The sequence below is a fragment of the Bos javanicus genome, chromosome 18 (genome assembly GCF_032452875.1).
Source record: "Bos javanicus breed banteng chromosome 18, ARS-OSU_banteng_1.0, whole genome shotgun sequence".
NCBI lineage: Eukaryota > Metazoa > Chordata > Mammalia > Artiodactyla > Bovidae > Bos > Bos javanicus.
Genome location: NC_083885.1, coordinates 65866277 through 65886975, shown reverse-complemented (window position 1 = coordinate 65886975; position 20699 = coordinate 65866277). Strand labels below are relative to the sequence as shown.

Here is a 20699-nt window from a genome sequence, read left to right as displayed (position 1 = left end):
CATCCAGCCACACCACTTGATGTTGTATCTGTGCACACTCTAAAAAATGATCTCCTCAGGCTGCACAAGACTGTGGTCCAGGCCTTAGAAATAAGCAACAATGGTGTAGCACTGCAGAGCCCATTTCAACTGGGATTGTATGGTTTGGGAAGATACCCTTGGTGAACTGATAGCAAATGGCTTCCAAGAAGTACTGTCTGAATCACCCTATTCTCTGACACACCTATCATCCACGGCCCTGCAAACTTGGAACACGAGCAGGCTGGGCCAGTCAGCTCCTCTTCTGTGGAATCTGGAACAAGGACCTCAGACATGGCCAGAGCTTGCTGGGCACTCCAGTGAGGATTCATGTTAAGGAGTGTGTTTTTTTAAAAAAAGATTCTTGGTGTGGACACATAGAGGTTAAAAGAGAGGATGAGGGTTCAGAACATATGCAGAGTGCAGGGAAGAAGGTTGGTGTGTGCCAATGGTCTTCTCAACCAGTCAGTCTTCTCAACCTGCTCCAACAGGCAGTAGGTCCATGAATGGAGCAGAGGCAAGCTGCTACCCAGTGAGACCAAGAGCACAGATTCCCATTATCATTTACTGGTACCAGGTCCTCTGGACTGTCTCTGCTCTTCCAAGCTGAAGGTTACAAACACCTGAGAAAGTTAAACCTCCTACCTGGTTGTTAGATGATGTCAGAGGCTGTCAGTCAACCGCTGAGGGTGGAGACCCAGCTCAGAATCACTGATTCTTGAAGGTTGAGCTCTCTGCTGTGCTCAAATGGAAGATGTGGCCTTGGGGTATAAGCAGTTGCAGCTGAGAGAAAAGCCTCCAGTGGGGGAAGCTACTGGCGGTGACAGACAAGGGTATTACAGTGAGAACTACAAGGGCAGATGGTACATGGGTACCTTGCTGTGTTGATGATTCCAACAAAGCTAAAGGCAGCTGGGACTCCTTGGAAATCTCTGTGTGTCTGCCTCAGGCTGAGGGCTTCATGTACCGAGGTAAATAGATTAAACATCTCAAGTTTTGGAGCTAGACTGAGGGGTATGAATCCATCTTGACTCAGGTACTTCTCCACTGTGTGACTTTGGGGAACCCACTTCATTGTTTCGACCCTGGATTTTGCCAGGAGTAAAACAATAGTTCCTACTTTCTCAGTTGTGAGAATTAAAGAGAATATGTTTATAAAGCAAACCCTGGAATCTTGGCACTCAGTGTGACACTCACTTAAGTACTCAGTGTTTTGTTACTTCTATTGATTCTCACAGGGACGAAGGTAAGCACCTTCTTTACCTCCAGGTCAGTCAGCAAATAGGCTCAGGAAGCTCTAGTGAGTTGCCTAGAGATTCCCAGGAGGGGAACCCATACTGAGATACCAGCCCTCTGCAGCCTCTGCCTCCTTCAGGTGAGTGTGTCAGTGGCTTATGAGAAGCCCCATTTCTTTCTCAAATGCACTCGGCGCCAGTGGGGCTCAGGGACTTTAGGGGAAATGAGGGGTACCTGGCCAGGCTAGTGGGGAGGTCCAGTGAGATTGTGGGTACAGTCACGGGGCAGCAGATGGGTGCTCCAGCTCAACCTCCCACGGTTCATGGGTAGAGCCACACCTTACACCTGTCTTACAAGGGGTAACTGAGGCCCAGAGGTGGGGAATCATTTGCCTGTGAGTCATAATGATGTTTTGTGATCAGGATTCAAACCCAGGCTGCCTGATCCAGGGCTTGGGGAGTCTGATTACTGCCCTATTTCCAGCCCAGCTGGGCTCTGAGATTCTTCATTCTGATGCCATCTTGTTCCCCTTCCTCTAGAGTTCTGCTCCAACCCAAACCCCATGATGATAAATCAGGAAACTGGTCAAACACTATTAAGCAAGGGTTTGCGGTTTTATTAAATGCTTGGACTTTAGAAAGTGATGGAGAGTACATTAGTAACACAGATTAAAAGTGAATGATATATGTGTCCGTTACAGTGCACATAGCATAAAAAAAGTGAAAAAATTATAACACATTATTCCATTATTAAAATACTCCATAAATTAAAAAGTCACAAAATGAGTGAAATTCCAGTATGACTTGGCTGTTTCACTGTTCTTTTGTGAAAGGAATAAAATAGCCAAAACTCATAGACTAGGCGGCAAATATGAACATTCCACTAAAGATACAGAGATAGCAAATACATATCTGAAAAATGATCATGAATCCTTAGCGAAATGCAAACAAAACAACAGTGAGATAGTATGACGAACTTATCAGAAGGGTTAAAATTAAGAATAACTGATCAGAAGAAAAATAAAAATTAAAAAAATTAAGATAAACATATTCCTAATAAAATCACTAATATCCTGGAAGTTTATCCTCTACCCCATTTATGGAGAAAGATATATATATGTACAATATATTAAAGTGACAGCTTCCTTAAGAGGAAAAAAAAAAAGACTGACCAAATGAAGTATTCTCTAGGATAAAAGAGGAAATGGACCTTTCAAACACTGCTGGTAAGAATGAAAAACACAAAAATTCCCAGGCAATCCAGTGGTTAGGACTCCAGGTGTTCACTGCTCAGGGACCAGGTTCAATCCCTGACTGGGAAATTACGATCCCACAGCCATACAATGTGACCAAAAATGGAAGAACAGGTATAATTAGTTCAGATCAAAATTTGATAATTTAACACCCACCTATCTTATGATTCACACTTTGCACTCTGAGTTATTGAAGTAAAGACAAATGAAACATATACCCACATAAAGAATTATATACAAATGTTTTACCAGCTTTCTTTTTCAATAGTCAAAAATTAGAAAAACTTCAAATGTTCATAAACAAAAGAATGGATAATAGTGGTATATTGAAAAACAAGAATATTTCTTAGAAAAAAAGTATGAGCTGCTCATACATTATTGATGACTCTTCAAGTATTTAGGCAACTTAAATAAAAGCAGGAGAAAGAGTAACTTCCCATCATATGAATTCTAGAAAATGCAAAAGTTATCTGTTATAATGGAACATAAATCAATGGTTACATGGAGGGTTGTGAAGGGCAAGGAAAGAGAGTATAAAAGGTCGTGAGATAAATACACAGTAACATAGTCATTACCATGACTATGATGATGGTTTTACTTCCATACATATGTCAGAACTCATCAAACAGCGTTTGAAATGGTTCACGATTAAAAAACAACAACAACAACAAAAAACAAACCTCTATGTCCAACTTTCTGGAAAGTAGGTTTGGCAATTCTATATTCATTCCACTTTCTCAGGCCCTTTGTGGATCAGTTTTACCTCAAAGACAGCAAATAGATTGTGCAATGAATGACTTTCCACCTGAGTCAATAGGAATGTGGCCTGGGTCACAAATACATTTGTGGATGAGATTCTCCTTTTTTCTATATTTATTCTTTTTTGCCTGCCTCACTCTTGGTAGGACCTGGGGAAGAAATTCCCCTCAGCCCTAATGACATCCCCTGTGAACAAGGGAAAATATTTATGCTGCTCCCAGAAGCAGTTATGTTGTCACAGCTGACCCCTCCTCAGTGGGATCTAAGGCTCCTGAAACTCATCATAGCATCCAGGCCTGAAATGAGGACAAGAAAGTCCTGCAGCCTTTCACAGGAGGCTATGGGCAGAAATGCAAATTTGGCAAAAAATAGCAAGCCAATTTCTGCCTCTGTATTATCTACTCTGAAGCACAGAAAATTTGATACACCTATGAAGGCTGCAAACATCTTCATGCTTGTACAGCCCAATTTTGTTTATAAAGCAGATGACATGGTAAATGGAATGTCCAAGATTAAGGAGGACTTAAACAGTAAAGTATTTGTTATTGTAGAAACCAAAGCAATGGTCAGGCAGATCTGCCAGCAGTGGCTGGCAATTCTTAATTGGTGACTCGGAAGCTAGAAAAATTCATCACTAGTATCTTCAGAACAACATGTCCCTGAAAATGGAGGTCCTTCTCTGCAAGCTGCCAGATGAACTCTTGATGTTCTCTGGGCCAATATTGCATCAGGGCCATGCAAAAGCTGCTCAGAAAGGGAATGAAGACATCCCAAGGGTTTATTTAGGCTAATCCTAATTTCCTCCAACAAATGAGAGAACAGAGTACGCTTCCCTGAGCGTGTTGGGGTAGTGACTGATGCATACTGTGGAGACCTGCCAGGTTAGAGGTGAAATGCATATGGCAATAGACACTGGAAGTGATGTAAATCTATCAAGAGCAGATTAGTGTGCAACACAGTTACATGTACTTCCCACATAAGTGAAATTATGATGAAGATTCTCTTTACTCTTGGTGTTTGGATTTATGAGGCAATTAGTGTCTCACAGTTTGGTCCAGTGTCATTACACTGAACAATGAAACTATATATTTCTTATACATCTAAGGCCTTTTCCCAGTGTGAATTCTCTGATGCTGAGAGAGGTTAGATTTTCGGCTAAAAGACTTCCCACATTTGAGGCAGTCATACGGCTTTTCTCCTGTGTGAACTCTCTGATGATAATGAAGGGTGGAACGAGAGGTGAAAGATTTCCCACATTCACTGCATTCATAAGGCCTTTCTCCTGTGTGAACTCGCCGGTGAATAATGAGGTGAATTCTTTGGGTAAAGGATTTCCCACAGTCACTACATTCATGAGGCCTTTCTCCTGTGTGAACTCTCCGATGTCGAACGAGTATCGAGCTATTGGTAAAAGATTTCCCACAGTCACTGCACTTATAAGGCCGTTCTCCAGTGTGAACTCTCTGATGATAGCCAAGGGCAGAAACAGAAGTAAAAGACTTCTCACATTCACTGCACTCATAAGGCCTTTCTCCAGTGTGAACTCTCCGGTGTTTAGAGAGGTATGAATTCTGGCTAAAGGATCTCCCACAATCCGTACATTCATAAGGCTTTTCTCCAGTGTGAACCCTCTGGTGTTGATTCAACTGGGAACTATCCCTAAAAGATTTCCCACATTCACTGCAGTCAAAAGGCCTTTCTCCTGTGTGAACTCTCTGATGACAACGGAGGGCAGAGTTAGAGGTAAAAGACTTCTCACATTCGCTGCACTCATAAGGCCTTTCTCCAATGTGAATTTTCTGATGATAACGAAGGGCAGAGCCAGAGGTAAAACATTTTCCACATTCGCTGCACTCATAAGGCCTCTCTCCTGTGTGAACTCTCTGGTGTATGTTGAGATGATTTCTTTGGGTAAAGGATTTCCCACACTCATTGCATTCATAAGGCCTTTCTCCTGTGTGAACTCGACGGTGTCGGATGAGTATTGGTCCATTGGTAAAGGATTTCCCACAGTCTGTGCACTCATAAGGTTTTTCTCCTGTGTGAACTCTCTGATGATAACAGAGGGCAGAACCAGAGGTAAAAGATTTACCACATTCATTACATTCAAAAGGCCTTTCTCCAGTGTGAACTCTCTGGTGTTGAGACAGGTAAGATTTATGGCTAAAGGATTTCCCACATTCACTGCACTCATAAGGCCTTTCTCCTGTGTGAATTCTTCGGTGTATAATGAGGTGATTTATTTGGGTAAAAGACTTCCCACAATCAGTACACTCATATGGCCTTTCTCCTGTGTGAATTCTCTGATGATAACGCAGGCCAGAGCTAGAGGTAAAAGACTTCCCACATTCCCCACATTTATGAGTCTTTTCTCCAGTGTGAACTCTCTGATGATAATGGAGGGCAGAGTTAGAAGTAAAAGATTTCCCACACTCATTGCACTCATAAGGCCTTTCTCCTGTATGAACCCTCCAGTGTTCAATTACATCTGATTTTCGTTTAAAGGACTTCCTACACTCAGTGCATTCATAACTGATTTCTCCAGTGTGAACTGTCCGTTGTTGAATAAAGATGGAGCTATGGCCAGAAGACTGTGCACAATGATAGCACACATGGCAATTTTCTCCAGTGTTACTCCTCTGAGGATAAATGAGGACGAATTCTTGGCTAAAGGATTTCCCACATTTGCTGCACTTGTACTGCCTTGCCCCAGTATGAATTCTTCGATGTTGAATGAGGGCTGAGCTTCCTCTGAAAGATTTTCCACAGTCACCACACTCATAAAGCCTGTCACCAGTGTGGGCTTTCTGGTGCACAATAAATGAGGATTTATACTTGAATTTTTTCCCACATTTACTGCACACAAAACGTTGTCTTTCAGGGCAGGCACTGTGGTCCTGAACAAGTGTGTGTTTGGGACTGAAGGCTTTCTTGCATTCTCCCCTGGGACAATGACTTTTTTTGCTTTGTAAATTTTCCATGCAGTGGGTGACTGTATTTGGCTTCTCCCCAGTGTGACTGGCCTGTTGCTTCAGATGTTCTGAGGTGCTTCTGAAGTCATCCTCAACTTCCTTGCTGGTTAGAGGCTCTCCTGACACATGGAAATGGGAGCTCTTCACAAATGAAGATCTGTCCACGCTGATTATGGGTGGTTTTTCTTGCTTGTGCGGCTCCTGGTGCTGCCGAAGGTCTGTACTGAAAGAAAATCCTTTTGCACATGCCCTACACTTCAGTAATTTCTTGCTGTGTTGTGTTCCCTGCTGCTCAGCCAAATGGAAAATGCCTCTCAAGACTGGACCACACACTTCACAGGGGTGAGTCTTCTGAGAAGAGGAAGGTTCCTTGGAAGTCGTGGCCTGTGACACTGCCACAGAAACACTCTGTTCAAAGGAAGTCTCAACTTTCTCCTCTCCACTCCAGAAGCCTGAATGGAAAGAAATGCTGATGAGGTACACATTCACTTTATTGGAAGGCGCAACTCTTTGCACAAACATGCAAATGAAACAAAAAAAGACCTTGCATGTAACAATGAAGACCCCATGAGCCACAATTAAGACCCCATATGGGGCGTCCTTTGTGGCTCACTAGTAAAGAGTCCACCTGCCAATAGGAGACACAGGTTTGATCCCTGGTCTGGGAAGATCCCACATGCTGCAGAGGAACTAAGCCCATGTGTGCCACAGCTACTAAGCCTGTGCTCTAGAGTCCAGGAGCTGCAACTGGTGAACCCATGAGCCACAACCGCTGAAGCCCATGCACCTAGAGCTCATACTCTACAATGAGAAGCCTTTGCATTGCAATGAGAACAGCCCCCACTCACCACAACTAGAGAAAAAGACCACGCAGCAAGACAGATCCACCACATCAAAAATAAATAGAAAAATACCTATTTTTCAAAAGCAGGGATTAAATAAAACAAGCAGGGTAATCATACTATGTCAGATGAGATACTCTTTAAGTAAATAATTGTCACAAGAGACAGAGGAGGTCATTACGTAACGATAAAGCAATCAATTCATCAAGAGGATAAAAATTACAAATACATATGTGATATTGGAGCACCTAAATATATAAAGCCAATACTAACAAATCTGAAGGAAGAAATAGATAGCTGCAATAATATTAAGGGTTCAATATCCCACTCTGGGTAAGAAAACATTGGACTTGAACTGCACCTAAGACCAAACAGACCTAATAGACATGTACAAAAGATGCTATCCAATTATAGCAGAATACACATTCTTCTCGAGTGCTTGTATCATTCTCTAGGAGACATGACATGTTGGGTCAAAAATCAAATACTAAAAAATTCACAAAGATAAAAATCGTATCAAGTATCTTTTAAAACTACAATGGTATGAAACTAGAAATCATTAATAAGAAGAAACCTGGAAAATTAACAAATATTGGAATTTAAGTGACACGGTCCTGAATGACCTATGGGTTAAAAAGAAGTTAAAAAAAAATATATAGACAACTGAAAATGAAAACATAACACACCAAAATTTGTGGGATGCAGCAAAAGCAATTGTAAGAGGATTGTGTAGAGCAATACATGCCTACATTAAGAATAAAAGAACGATCTCAAATAAACAACGTATGCTTATACCTCAAGACACGAGAAAAAGAACTACGATTAAAATTATCAGAAATAAGCAAATAACAAAGATCAGAGCAAAAAAATGAAATGGAGACTAGGAATATGATAGGAAACATCAATGAAACTAACAGGGTTTTTTTTTGTTTGTTTGTTTTGGGCCACACCATGCGGCTTGAAGAATCTTAGTTCCCTGACCAAGGATCAAACCTGGGTCTCCTGGAATGAAAGTACAGAGTCCTAACCACTGGACACCAGGGAATTCCCACGAGTCAGTTTCTTAGAAGACATAAGGCCTTTAGTTAGATTGACAGGCCTTTAGTTAGATTATGAAGAGCGAAGACTCAAAGTCAGAAATAGAAGAGGAGATATCACAACTCATACTGCAGGAATACAATCAATCAGAAGAAACTACAATGAACATTTTTTCACCAACAAATTAGATAACCTAAAGAAATGAATAACATTCCTATAAACATAAAACCAACCAAAAATAAATCATGAAGAAATAGAAAATCTGAACAGATCTGTAACTGGTAAGGAGACGTAATCACTAATAAAAAAAATCTCCCAACAAAGCAAAGTTCAGGACTAGACAGAATCACTGAGAAATCCACTTAATATTTAAAGACTTAATATTAATCCTGCAAAAGTCTTCCAAAAACTTGAAGCAGGAACACTTCCAAGTTCATTTTATGAGAACAGCATTACTCTGATATCAAAACTACTTAAGCATAACACAAGAGAAGAAAATTATAGGACAATATCCCTGATAAACATAGATACAAAACTCTTCAACAAAATACTTGCAAATCAAATCCAACAGCACATTAAAAAGATCATACATCACAATCAAGGAGGATTTATCCTGGGGATGCTAAGATGGTTAAACATCATGTACAACATAAAAAAATGTGACAAACACATTATCAGAATGGAAGATAAAAACCATAATCATATCTATACATGCTGAAAAAGCATTTGATAAAGTTAAATATCTTTTCAAGATAAAAACTATCAACAAGTTAGATATAGAAGGAATGTACCTCAACACATCTGATATGCCTGCAGCTAACATCACATTCAGGGCTTCTCAGGTGGCCCAGTGGTAAAGAATCTGCCTGCCAAGCAGGAAACAGTTTTCATGCCTGAATCAGGAAGAGTCCCTGAAGAAGGAAATGGCAACCTACCCCAGTATTCTTGCCTGGGAAATCTCAAGGACAGAGGAGCCTGGTGGGCTACAGTCCATGGGGTCACAAAAGAGTGAGACACAAATCAATGACTAAACAACAACAACAACAACATTATATTCAACACTCAAAAGCTAAAAAGGTTTTCCTCTAACATCAGCAACAAGACGAGGATGCCCATCACTTCTGTTTTTATTCAACACAGTACAGGAAGCCCTAGCCAGAGTAAGTAGGGAAGAAAAAGAAAGAAAAGGCATTCAAACCAGAATTGATGTCACTGTTCAGTTGTTAAGTCCCATCCAACTCTGGGCCACCTCTGGGACTTCAACACACCAGGCTTCCCCATCCTTCACTATCTCCCCGAATTTGCTCAAACTCATGTCCAAAAAGTTGGTGATGACATCCAACCAGCTCATTTTCTGTTGCGCCGTTCTCCTCTTGCCCTCAATCCTCCCCAGCATCAGGGTCTTTGCCAATGGGTTGGTTCTTTGCACCAGGTAGCCTAAGTACCAGAGCTTCAGCTTCAGCATCAGTCTTTCCAATGAACATTCAGGGTTGATTTCTTTTAGGACTAACTAGTTTGATTTCCTTGCAGTCCAACTGACTCTCAAGAGTCTTCTCCAGCACCACAATTGGAAAGCATCAATTCTTCGGTGCTCAGCCTTCTTTAGGGTCCAACTCTCACATCTATACATGACTACTGGAAAAACCATAGCTTAGACTGTGCGGACCTTTGTCGGCAAAGTGATGTTTCTACTTTCTAATATGCTGTCTAGGTTTGTAATAAAGCTGTTCTTCCAGGAAGCAAGGGTCTTTAAATTTCATGGCCGCAGTCACCATTTGCAGTGATTTTGGAGCCCAAGAAAACAAAGTCTGTCACTGTTTACATTGTTTTCCCATCTATTTGCCATGAAGTGATAGGACCAGATGCCATGATCTTAGCTTTCTATTCGAGTTTTAAGCCAGCTTTTTCATTGTCCTCTTTCAACTTCATCAAGAGGTTCCTCTTCACTTTCTGCCCTTAGGGTGGTATTATCCGCATATCTGATGTTGCTGATATTTCTGCTGGCAATCCTGATTCCAGCCAGTGATTCATCCAGTCTGGAATTTTGCATGAGATACTCTGCATATATGTCAAATAAAGAGAGTGACAGTATACAGCCTCATCATACTCCTTTCCCAATTTTGAACCAGTCTATTGTTGCATGTCTGGTTCTAATTGTTGCTTTTTGACCTGAATACAGGTTTCTCAGGAGAAAGGTAAGGTGGTCTGGTACTCCCATCTCTTTAAGAATTTCCTAGACTTTGTTGTGATTCACATAGTCAAAGGCTTTAGCATAGTCAATGAATCAGAAGTAGATGTTTTTCTGGAATTCCCTTACTTTCTCTACGATCCAATGAATGTTGGCAAGTTGACCTCTGGTTCCTCTGGCTTTTGTAAATCCAACTTGTACATCTATAAGTTCTCAGTTCACATACTGTTGAAGCCTAGCTTGAAGGATTTTGACCATTACCTTGCTAGTGTGTGAAATAAGCACAGTTGTACAGTAGTTTGAACATTCTCTGGCATTGTCCTTCTTTAGGACAGGAATAAAAACTGACTTTTGCCAGTCCTGGGGCCATTGCTGAGCGTTCCAAATTTGCTGGCATATTGAGTCCAGCACTTTAACAGCAAGAATAGAAGAAGCAAAACTGTTTGTAGGTAGCACAGTCTCATATTTAGAAACCCCACAATTCTACTCTACCAAATGAATTCAGTAAAGTTGCAGGGCCAAAAAAAAAAAAACCCAATATACAAATTGGTTACAGTTACATTTATATACACGAATGTAAAAACTGTCTGAAAAGAAAATTAAGAAAACAACCTTATTTTAAATAGAATCAAAAACAAAATATTCAGGAATAAATTTAACCTAGGAGTTGAGAAATTTATATTCTGAAAATTATATGACAATGATGAAAGAAAGTGGAGAAGACATAAATACATGAAAAGATATCCAGTGTTCTAGGATTTCAAGAATTAATATTGTTAATTTTACCAAGAGCAATTTACAGATAGAAAACAATCCATATCAAAATTCCAAAGACATTTCTGCAGAAACAAACAATCCTAAAATTCATAGGGAACCACAAAAAATTCGAAATAGCAAAAGCAATCTTGACAACGAAGGACAAGCGAGAGGCATCATACTTCCTGATTTCAGAGTAGTACAAAGCTACAGTAATCGACATATTATGTTACTGGCATAAAAGAAGACACATAGACCAATGGAACAGAATAGTGAGCCCAAACTCTAATGGCAGAAAGTGAAGAAGAACTAAAGAGCCTCTTGATGAGAGTCAAAGCGGAAAGTGAAAAGTTAGGTTAAAACTCAACATTCAAAAAACTAAGATCATGGCATTTGGTCCCATCACTTCATGGCAAATCAAAGGGGGAAAATGTGGAAGTGGTGACAGATTTTATTTTCTTGGACTCCAAAATCACTGCAGATTGTGACTGCAGCCATGAAATTAAAAGACACTTATTCCCTGAATGGAAAGTTATAACAAACCTAGATAGCATATTAATTAAAAAGCAGAGACATCACTTGGCCAACAAAGGTCTGTATCGTCAAAGCTACATTTTTTGCAGCAGTCATGTATGGATATGAGAACTGGACCATAAAGAAGGCTGCGTGCCAAAGAATTGATGCTTTGGAACTGTGATGCTGCAGAAGACTCTTGAGAGTCAGATGGACTGCAAGGAGAGGAAAATGGTCACTCCTAAAGGAAATCAACCCTGAATATTCAATGGGGAGACCCATGTTGAAGCTCCAATACTCTGGTTATCTGATTCAAAGAGCTGGCTCATTGGAAAAGACGCTGATGTTGGGAAAGGCTGAAAGCAGGAGGAGGAGGAGGCAACAGAGGAGGAGATAGTTGGGTGGTATCACCAACTCAATGGACATGAGTTTGAGCAAACTCCCGGAGACAGTGGAGGACAGAGGAGCCTGGTGTGCTACAGTCCACTGGGTCGCAGAGTCAGACACAACTTAGTGACTGAACAACAACACAAGATCAAGCCAGGCATAACGTTCCCTAAGTCAAAGCCTAAGGGAGTCAATCCCTAACCCTCTCCAATTCTGTGATGACTGAGAGAAGTGAGAAGCTGGAAAAAAAAAAAAAAGTTTGATGCTAGCTCAGGTTAGTTCATGAGGTTCAAGGAAAGAAACTGTCTGCATAACACAGAAGCACAAGGTGAAGCAGCAAATGCTGATGTAGAAGCTGTACCAAAGTTATCCAAAAGATCTAGCTAAGCTAATGAATAAACACTGCGACACTAAACAACAGATTTTGAATGTAGATAAAACAGTCTTATGCTGGAAGAAGATGTCATCTAGGACTTTCACAGTGAGAGAGAAGTCAATGCCTGGCTTCAAAGGATAAGCTAAACTCTCTCGTTAGGGGCTAATGCAGCTGGTGACTAGATGTTGAAGCCAATGCTCTTTGATCATTCTGAACATCTTGGGCCCTTAAGCATTATGCTAGATTTACTCTTCATATACTCTATAAACGGGACAACAAAGCCCGGACGACAGCGCATATATTTATAATATGGTTTACTGAAGAATTTAAGACTACTGTTGAGACCTACTGCTCTGAAAAAAAGATTGTTTTCAAAATATTACTGTTCACTGAAAATGTACCCAGTCGCCCAAGAGCTCTGATGGAGATGTACATTAATGTTGTTTCCATGCCTAGTATGACAACATCCATTCTGAGGACATGGATCAAGTAGACTAGACTGCCAACCTTAAGAAATACATTTCATAAGGCTATAGACACCATAGATAAGAATTCCTCTAATTGTTGTTGTTGTTTAGTCTCTAAGTCACATCTGACTCTTTTTTGACCCCCGTGGACTGTAGCCTACCAGGCTCCTCTTTCCATGGGATTTCCCAGGCAAGAATACTAGAGTGAGTTGCCATTTCCTTTTCCCGGGGATCTTCCCAATCCAGGGATCAAACCCATGTCTCCTACGTTGGCACTTGGAATCTTTACCACTGAGCACTTGGGAAGGCCTGATTCCTCTCATATATCCAGGTCAAGTACATTGAAAACCTTCTGGAAAGGATTCATCATTCTAGATGCCATTAAGAATATTTATGAACCATGGGAAAAGATCAACATATCAACACTAACAGGATCTGGAGAAAAGTTGATTGAAGACCACTCTCATGGGTGACTTTGAGGGGTTCAAGACTTCAGTGAAGGAAGTAACTGTAGATGTGGTGGAAAATACAAGAGAACTAGAATTAGAATGGAGCTAGAAGAGAACTGAATTGCTGCAATCTCAGAACAAAACTTTAACAGATGAGAAAAGAAAATGACTTCTTGAGATGGAGTATACTGGTGAAAGTGCTGTGAAGAATGTTGGAACGATAATAAAGGATTTAGAATATTACATAAACTTAGTTGATAAAGCAGCAATAGGGTTTGACAAGATTGATTCCAACCTTGAAACAATTTCTACTGTGTGCAAAATGCTATCAAACAGCATTCCATACTACAGAGAAATCATTCATGAAAGGAAGAGTCCATTCATGTGAGAAATTTCATCGTCTTATGTGAAAACATTGCCATAGCCACCCCAGCCTTCAGCAACCTGATTAATCAGCACCTCGATCAGTCAAAATTAAGGGAAGACCCTCCATGAGCAAAAAGATACAGCTCAGAAGACAGTTAAGATTTTTCTAGCAATGAAGACTTCTCTTTAACTAAAGTATATTTGTTGTCATTTTATATATAATGCTATTGCACACTTAGGCTACTGCACAGCGTGAATGTAACACTTACATTCACTGGGAAACAAAACTTTGTCACTTGCTTTAGGGTCATACTCACTTTTTATTGTGGTGGTCTGGAACCAAACCTGCAATATCTGTGAGGTGTGCCTTGCCTGTATCTATACACGAATAAATGGATAGTCTGGTATTTATACACACTGGAGTTATCACTCAGCCAAAAAAGGAAAGCATGCATTGCTGAACCTGGAGGGCTTAACACAAAGTAAAATAAGCCAGAGAAAAACAAATACTGTATGACTGAATGAATGAAAGTCGCTCAGTCATGTCTGATTCTTTGTGACCCCATGGACCACAGCCCACCAGACTCCTCTGTCCATGGAATTCTCCAGGCAAGAATATTGGAGTGGGTAGCCATTTCCTTCTCCAGGGGATCTTTCCAACCCAGGGATCGAACCCAGGGCTCCTGCATTGCAGACAGATTCTTTACCATCTGAGCCACGAGGGAAGCCCAAATACTGTATGGTATCACTTATATATGGAATCTTGAAAAAGAGAGTTGAAAGCACAGAAACAAAGAATGGGGGCTCAGGTCTACAGAAAATGGTGGTTGGTTATAAGGTGAATAAGCTCTGGGGATCTAATATAGCACAGAGACTATAGTTAATAATGCTCAATTGTACACTTCAAATGTGTGAAGAGAGTAGATCTAAGTGTTCTCACACATATGAAAAAGGTAAATAGATCAGGAAACGGATATGTTAATTAACTTTATTATAGCCCTCATTTCATAATACGTGTGTATATATATAAAATCATAACACTGTATACATTTTTTTTTTTTTGGCTGTCTTCATTCATGACACCATCTGTCATGAATGAGATAGATGAAACCATAAGCATTCTCTGAGAACCCACAATTCAGTTCACATCTTCACATCTATTCCAGTCATCCTCCCCCAGAGTTCACCACCTCAAGGTTTGTGGGATCTTAGTTCCCCAAACAGGAATTGAACCCAGGCCACAGCAACGAAAGAACTAATCCTAATAACAGGACCATCAGGGAACTCCCTGTACACTTAAAATGTATACAGTACTGTTAATTATAACGCAATAAGAGAAAAGCAAAAAAGAAATCTAAACACTACAGACAGAACCATAAAGGATATCCTTGAAAAACAGCCCATGACCCAGGTTATGACCATGACAATGCCTTCAACTCTTGGCATACAGAGACATGAGGAAATGTAAGATAATAAAAGGGAACAAAACCAGGAACACAGAAGCGCCATGGATCTGGATACACCACCTGGTCAGGTAAAAGGGAAGGAAGATGCAATCCATTAGCCTCACTGCAAGATTGCTGACTTCAAATATATCCATATGAGGGTTGAGTACAGAAATCCCTATGCTTATTCAATTATTAGTATTGAAATAGTTTCAATACTATATATATTTCATATATATATATAGATATTTCAATAATATATCAGTATCTCATTTAATTCTTACAATGACCCTGTAAAGGAAAACAGTAATATTATTTCCTTCTATTTGGAAATAATAATTGGGGCTACAAGGCGAGACAAGGGCAGTGCAAACAACCCAGCCCTACCTATCAAAACAACTAACCAGAAAGCCGAGGAAACAAACAGTGCCCAAGGTGCATGTGTTTGAACAGAGCACCCCTTGAGGAAAGGAGGGTGAGGCAAGATCCAGAGCCTAGCCCAGGTCAGTCTGGGGAGGGTGACAGTCTTACCCAGTGAGGATATAAGTGCATAGTTCTCCACCATCACATCATGGTACAGGCGTCTCTGAGCCGCATCAAGGAGCTTCCATTCCTTCCAACTAAAGGACAGGGCAACGTCCTCAAAGGTCACACCACCCTGTCATGAATGAGATAGCTGAAACCATAAACATTCTCTCTCTGAAAACCCACAATCCATCTCACACATCTATTCCAGTCATCTTCCCCCATAGTTCGTCCACTCAGGGTCTGGTGCCAGTGATGCCTGATGTCTCTTCACTGTCCCGTTAATCACTGTTGAGCCCTCAGCCACAAAAGGCGGTGCCCAGGAGGGATAAACTCCACCTAAACTCTGGGCCTGGCTTACAGGGCCCCATCCCTCCCACCAGGTAATTCCCCTGAGGACTCCCACATTGTGCCTCTAGGACACAGCCAGCCAAACATGGTCTCATTGTTACCCTTAAGTCCCCAGCACCAGGGCCTGTGGGCCCTCAATTCGCACTTCCTGTTGATGTGCACATCAGCTGACCAAAACTCCTTCACATCTTCAGACCCCACAGTTGCACTCTCGCAGCTCTCCCACCACCCTGCCCCACATCACAGGCATCTCTGTGGACTCACCCATGTACCTGGAATATGACATCCAGAGCATGCTTAACAAAATCAAACATGATCTAGTATTATCCCAGAACTCTGAGGGCTCCCACACCCAGAGAAGTCCTGAATGCTGTTTTGAAGCACTGCCTACTTTCCCTCTGAACTTTGTTTCAGTATTAGCCACCCAGAACCAGAGAGGGGCTGGGACATCCTCTCCTGCTTTAGGTAGGTTCCATATGTGCCTTTTCAACCTTCGGGACCTGGGGGGAAAGGAAGGCAACCATGGCTGGGCTCAATGTGTATCAGCTCGCCTGTATCCCCACCTGGCACTGGAACCTAGTGACGTCAACCTAACTAACCTCTGCGCTTCAGTCCTCAGTGCTGCCTCTTATCAGACCCTGAGACCTTAGACGAAGACTCAACTTCCTGTGCCTTTCTCTGTCACCCCATTCCAGTACGTTCCTTCTCGGAGTAGGTTTTTGAAAACTTTTAAAGCCCTGACAGTGTTCCTTGTCCATTCAAAACTCTCCATGGTTCCCAAGTCCCTCAGAATAAAGGAACAACCTCTCTCTGCCAGGCCAGGCCTGATTTCACCTCACACTCTTGTTTACTGCACATGTAAGGCGGACCCAGGTTTCCCCATCCTCCTGCCTCAGTCCGACCTCCAAGCCTCTGCGCCTGGGGGTCCGTCCGCCTGTGACCCTCTCCCACGAGCCATCACACTGTCAGACACAGGGCCCCACCCACGACCGCCCCACCGTCCTAGATCCCGCGGCTGCGGGCGCTTGAGCTGGAGCCTCGCGCTCGGAGCTTTAGTGTCTGGTGGGGTGAGGGCGGTGCAGGCCCGGAGATCGAGCGTTTACCTGAGGCGGGTCCCTCAGCGCCGCCGCCGCCATCGGACTCTGGCCGGAGCGGGTCCGGAAGCGGCCTGAGAACTCGGGCACAGCAGGGCCTCTCCTGGGCCTAGAGCGGGTCACCCCGGGCGGCGTCGCCGAGTCTCAGATGTGGCTCTGTGCAGCGGGTACAGGCTCTCCTCTCGGACCCTCTTGGTGCGGCGACCTAGATCCCGACACAACGGTCTGCAGCCGGAAAGGACCCAACGGGCGCGAAAAAATCACTGCCCCAACGACGACGCCGGAAGTCCCTCCCCAAAGCGAGACGCTGGCGCAGGAATCCCTCGCTCTGATTGGTCTTTGCCTCTTAATTGAAGCTTCTCGGCATGCCCTCTTCTGGGTTTCTCGCTCTAGAGGCGCAGTGAACGGAGTTATTGTTCATCTGAAGCATTGGTTTTGCAACCCCCTGAGGGACCGTGGCATCCACTCCCAGGTGGCACAGTGGTAAACAATCGGCCAACCAGTGCAGGCTTCGATCCCTGGGTCGGGAAGATCCCCTGGAGACGGAAAGGGCAACCCACTCCAGTTATTCTTGCCTGGGAAATCCCATGTACAGAGGGGCCTGGCGCGGACTACAGTCCAAGGAGTCGCGAAGAGTCGGAGGCGACTGAGCACACACGTAAGCTAAAACGACTAGGGAGGAACGCTGGACTGCTGCTGCTGCTAAGTCGCTTCAGTCGTGTCCGACTCTGTGCGACCCCATAGACGGCAGCCCACCAGGCTCCCCCGTCCCTGGGATTCTCCAGCCAAGAACACTGGAGTGGGTTGCCATTTCCTTCTCCAATGCATGAAAGTGAAAAGTGAAAGGGAAGTCGCTCAGTCGTGTGCGATTCTGCGCGACCCCACGGACTGCAGCCCACCAGGCTCCTCCATCCATGGGATTTTCCAGGCAAAAGTACTGGAGTTGGGTGCCATTGCCTTCTTCGAAGGAGGAACGCTGGACAGTGGTTCTTATACCTCAAAGGAGGGAGAGGCTTTGCTTGTTGGCGAAAAGATACTATTTCAGACTCCATGAAACAGCCAGCTCATATGTGTGTGCTCATTCGCTTCAGTCGTGTCCGGCTCTGCGACCCCGTGGACTGTAACCCGCCAGACTCCTCTGTCCATGGCATTCTCCAGGCAAGAATACTGGACTGGGTAGCCATGCCCTTCTCCAGGGGATCTTCCTGATCCAGGGATCGAACTCTTGTCTCAGGGTTCAAACCACCTGCATTGGCAGGTGGATTCTTTACCACTAGCGCCACCACCTGGGAAGCACCAATATACAAGATGATTTATCCTAGATAATCCAATCACTTAGTGAGTCCCTAGTTGGCTCCAGAGGCCAAAAATGAGATTTTTGACTCAGAGGCTGAATCCTGCCTTTTCACTTCAGAGGCAGAATCCCAAGTGGTGCATGCTCTTACCAGGGTGCACCAAAGTTACGGACACGGGTTTCTCTGACAGGACAAGGGAAGGACAGGGAAGCCTGGCAAGCCGCAGCCCATAGAGTTGCAAGGAGTTGGACACAACTGGGCGACTGAACCACCACTGGATGCATGAGTGACGGATGGTGGGGTACTACTGGCTAAGTTGGAGAGCCTGTGGATCCCCACGAACTGCGCTGCCTCCCTCAGAAGCCTCCAGGGGCAGATCTGCCAGGAACTCTGGGCAGGGCCTAGCCTTTGGTGATTTTAGAGGGAGAAGCAAGGATTCAGCGCAGAGGGTCCTTTGTGCCTCTCCACAATGGGCAGACACATGCTAGGCGTCTCCTGCGGCCCCTGTACCATCCCAGCCTCCCCAACTGACATTTTGGATCTGGCACTCTCTACTGTGCTCCTCCATCACCACTGTACCCGTATTCCTCCTCCTGAGATACAACCTTAGATCACAGGTGTCCCCACAGACTTGATACATGTCCCTCCTAAGGTATAGAGCGAAGAGTGCATGCCCCAGGCCCCTGCCCTGTACATTCCCACCCCAGTTCTTGAGACCCTGCCCCAACCAGGAGTGAGTAGTGGCCCTGAAGTCCAAGTGTCTGGAAAAGCAGCCAAACGTGGTGAGATCCACAGAAGGTAAAAGCAGTTGCAAATAGCCAACAGTTACAGAAAGGGAGAGATAAAGAGTTTTGGAGAGTTTGGTGTAAGAAGCCCTTGCAAAGTAACCAGTGAGTCAGACGGGGCAACTCAGAATAGCATGACCACTCAGATACCCTGACGCTAAAAAGGTCAGGCCAGTGAGGGTTTCCAGGGATGCTCCAGTGTGTTCAGGGACACGCCTACCCTCTGGTCAGTAAGTCTGTCTTTGAGGCCTCTGAGCCTCAGTCAGGTCATGGTGCCCTGAGCTGTGGCCTGCCTGCCTTGTAAAGTCTCCTCCTGCACATGTGCAGTTTTCCACCAAAAGCCTGGTGGAACTTGGGTAGAATTTTTCGGCTCCACAGGACTTCCCTGGCAGTCCAGTGGCTTCACACTTCCAGGACAGTTAGGCCCTACTCTATAGCACAAGGAACTCTGCTCAATGTCATATGGCAGCCTGGATGGGAGGGGAGTTTGGGGGAGCATGGATACATGTATACTGTATGGCTGAGTCCCTTCACTGTTCACATGAAACTATCACAACATTCTTAATCAGCTATACTCTACTACAAAATAGAAAGTTCAAAAAAATAAAAGACTCTATGCTTCCATGCAGGGGGTGCGGGTTCCATCCCTGGTTAGGAAACTAAGATCCCACAGGCCACATGGCACAGCCAAATACAAACACATATACACACAAAGAAAGTTTCAGCTCCTTCTCTGACCACATTCCAAATTAGTGGTGATTGGGAAACACTATAAAGTAAGACTACATTTGTTGTATTATTGAATACCTGGGTTTAAGTAATGGAGGTCACGTTTATAAGGCAGACTGACCTTAAATATGTGTGGGGTGTGGTCATGACATTGTGCATAACTCAGAAAATTTGAAGAAAAATGAGGAAATATCCTACCTGTGTTAAAAACAATGATTCCATATGGCAAATGTTACTCATTTAAGAAAGAGTAAAATTCCACATGTCTTTGCTGTTTCAGTGTCTTATTTGTAAATGAATTGGGAAACTGTCATAATGCATATTAAAAAATAGCAAATAAGAAGTGAAACAGCACAGAAACAGATATACAGGTGGCAAAGACTTGCAAAGTGCTCAAAACCACAAATCATTAAAAAATGCAATTAAAGTCACACTGAGATAGCACTCTGTATGTGCATGCTCAGTCACTCAGTCATGTCCAACTCTTTGTGACCACTGGACTGCAGCCCACCAATCTCCATTGTCCATGGGATTCTCTAGGCAAGAATACTGGCATGGGTTGCCATTTCCTCCTCCAGGGGATCCTCCCAACCTAGGGATCAAACTCGTGTTTCCTGAATTGCAGGTGGATTCTTTACCACTAGGCCGCTGGGGAAGCCTCGAGATAGCACTATTCAGTTTTTAAAAAGGGCTGCTATAAATCATATCAAGCATTAGCAGGGATGTAGAAGAAGCATACTGCTAGTTAATATGCCAAAAAAAAAAGTACAATCATTTTAGATCTATCCTGTAACTCAGACATCCCAGTTTAAGTTACTGACACAAAATCAAAGAAACACACATCCATGTAAACTAA

General features: G+C 43.2%; 1 protein-coding gene across 3 annotated transcripts; it reads right to left on the bottom strand.

The window, feature by feature from the left end:
- Positions 1 to 1849: 1849 nt before the first annotated feature.
- LOC133229802 (zinc finger protein 850-like) lies at positions 1850 to 20602 on the bottom strand. 3 transcript variants are annotated; one of them, XM_061386547.1, is made up of 3 exons: positions 17044 to 20602; positions 15596 to 15722; positions 1850 to 6689 (listed from the first exon to the last, which is right to left on the bottom strand). In XM_061386547.1, exons 1-3 carry the CDS (start codon positions 17074 to 17076, stop codon positions 4366 to 4368), a joined length of 2484 nt encoding a protein of 827 aa, XP_061242531.1. In that variant the 5' UTR covers positions 17077 to 20602; the 3' UTR covers positions 1850 to 4365. The 3 variants fall into 3 exon arrangements, with proteins under 3 accessions (XP_061242531.1, XP_061242532.1, XP_061242533.1); XM_061386548.1 differs by lacking the exon at positions 17044 to 20602 and adding an exon at positions 13235 to 15145 and having other exon boundaries at positions 15596 to 15681; XM_061386549.1 differs by lacking the exon at positions 15596 to 15722 and having other exon boundaries at positions 17044 to 17125.
- Between the last annotated feature and the right edge of the window lie 97 nt (positions 20603 to 20699).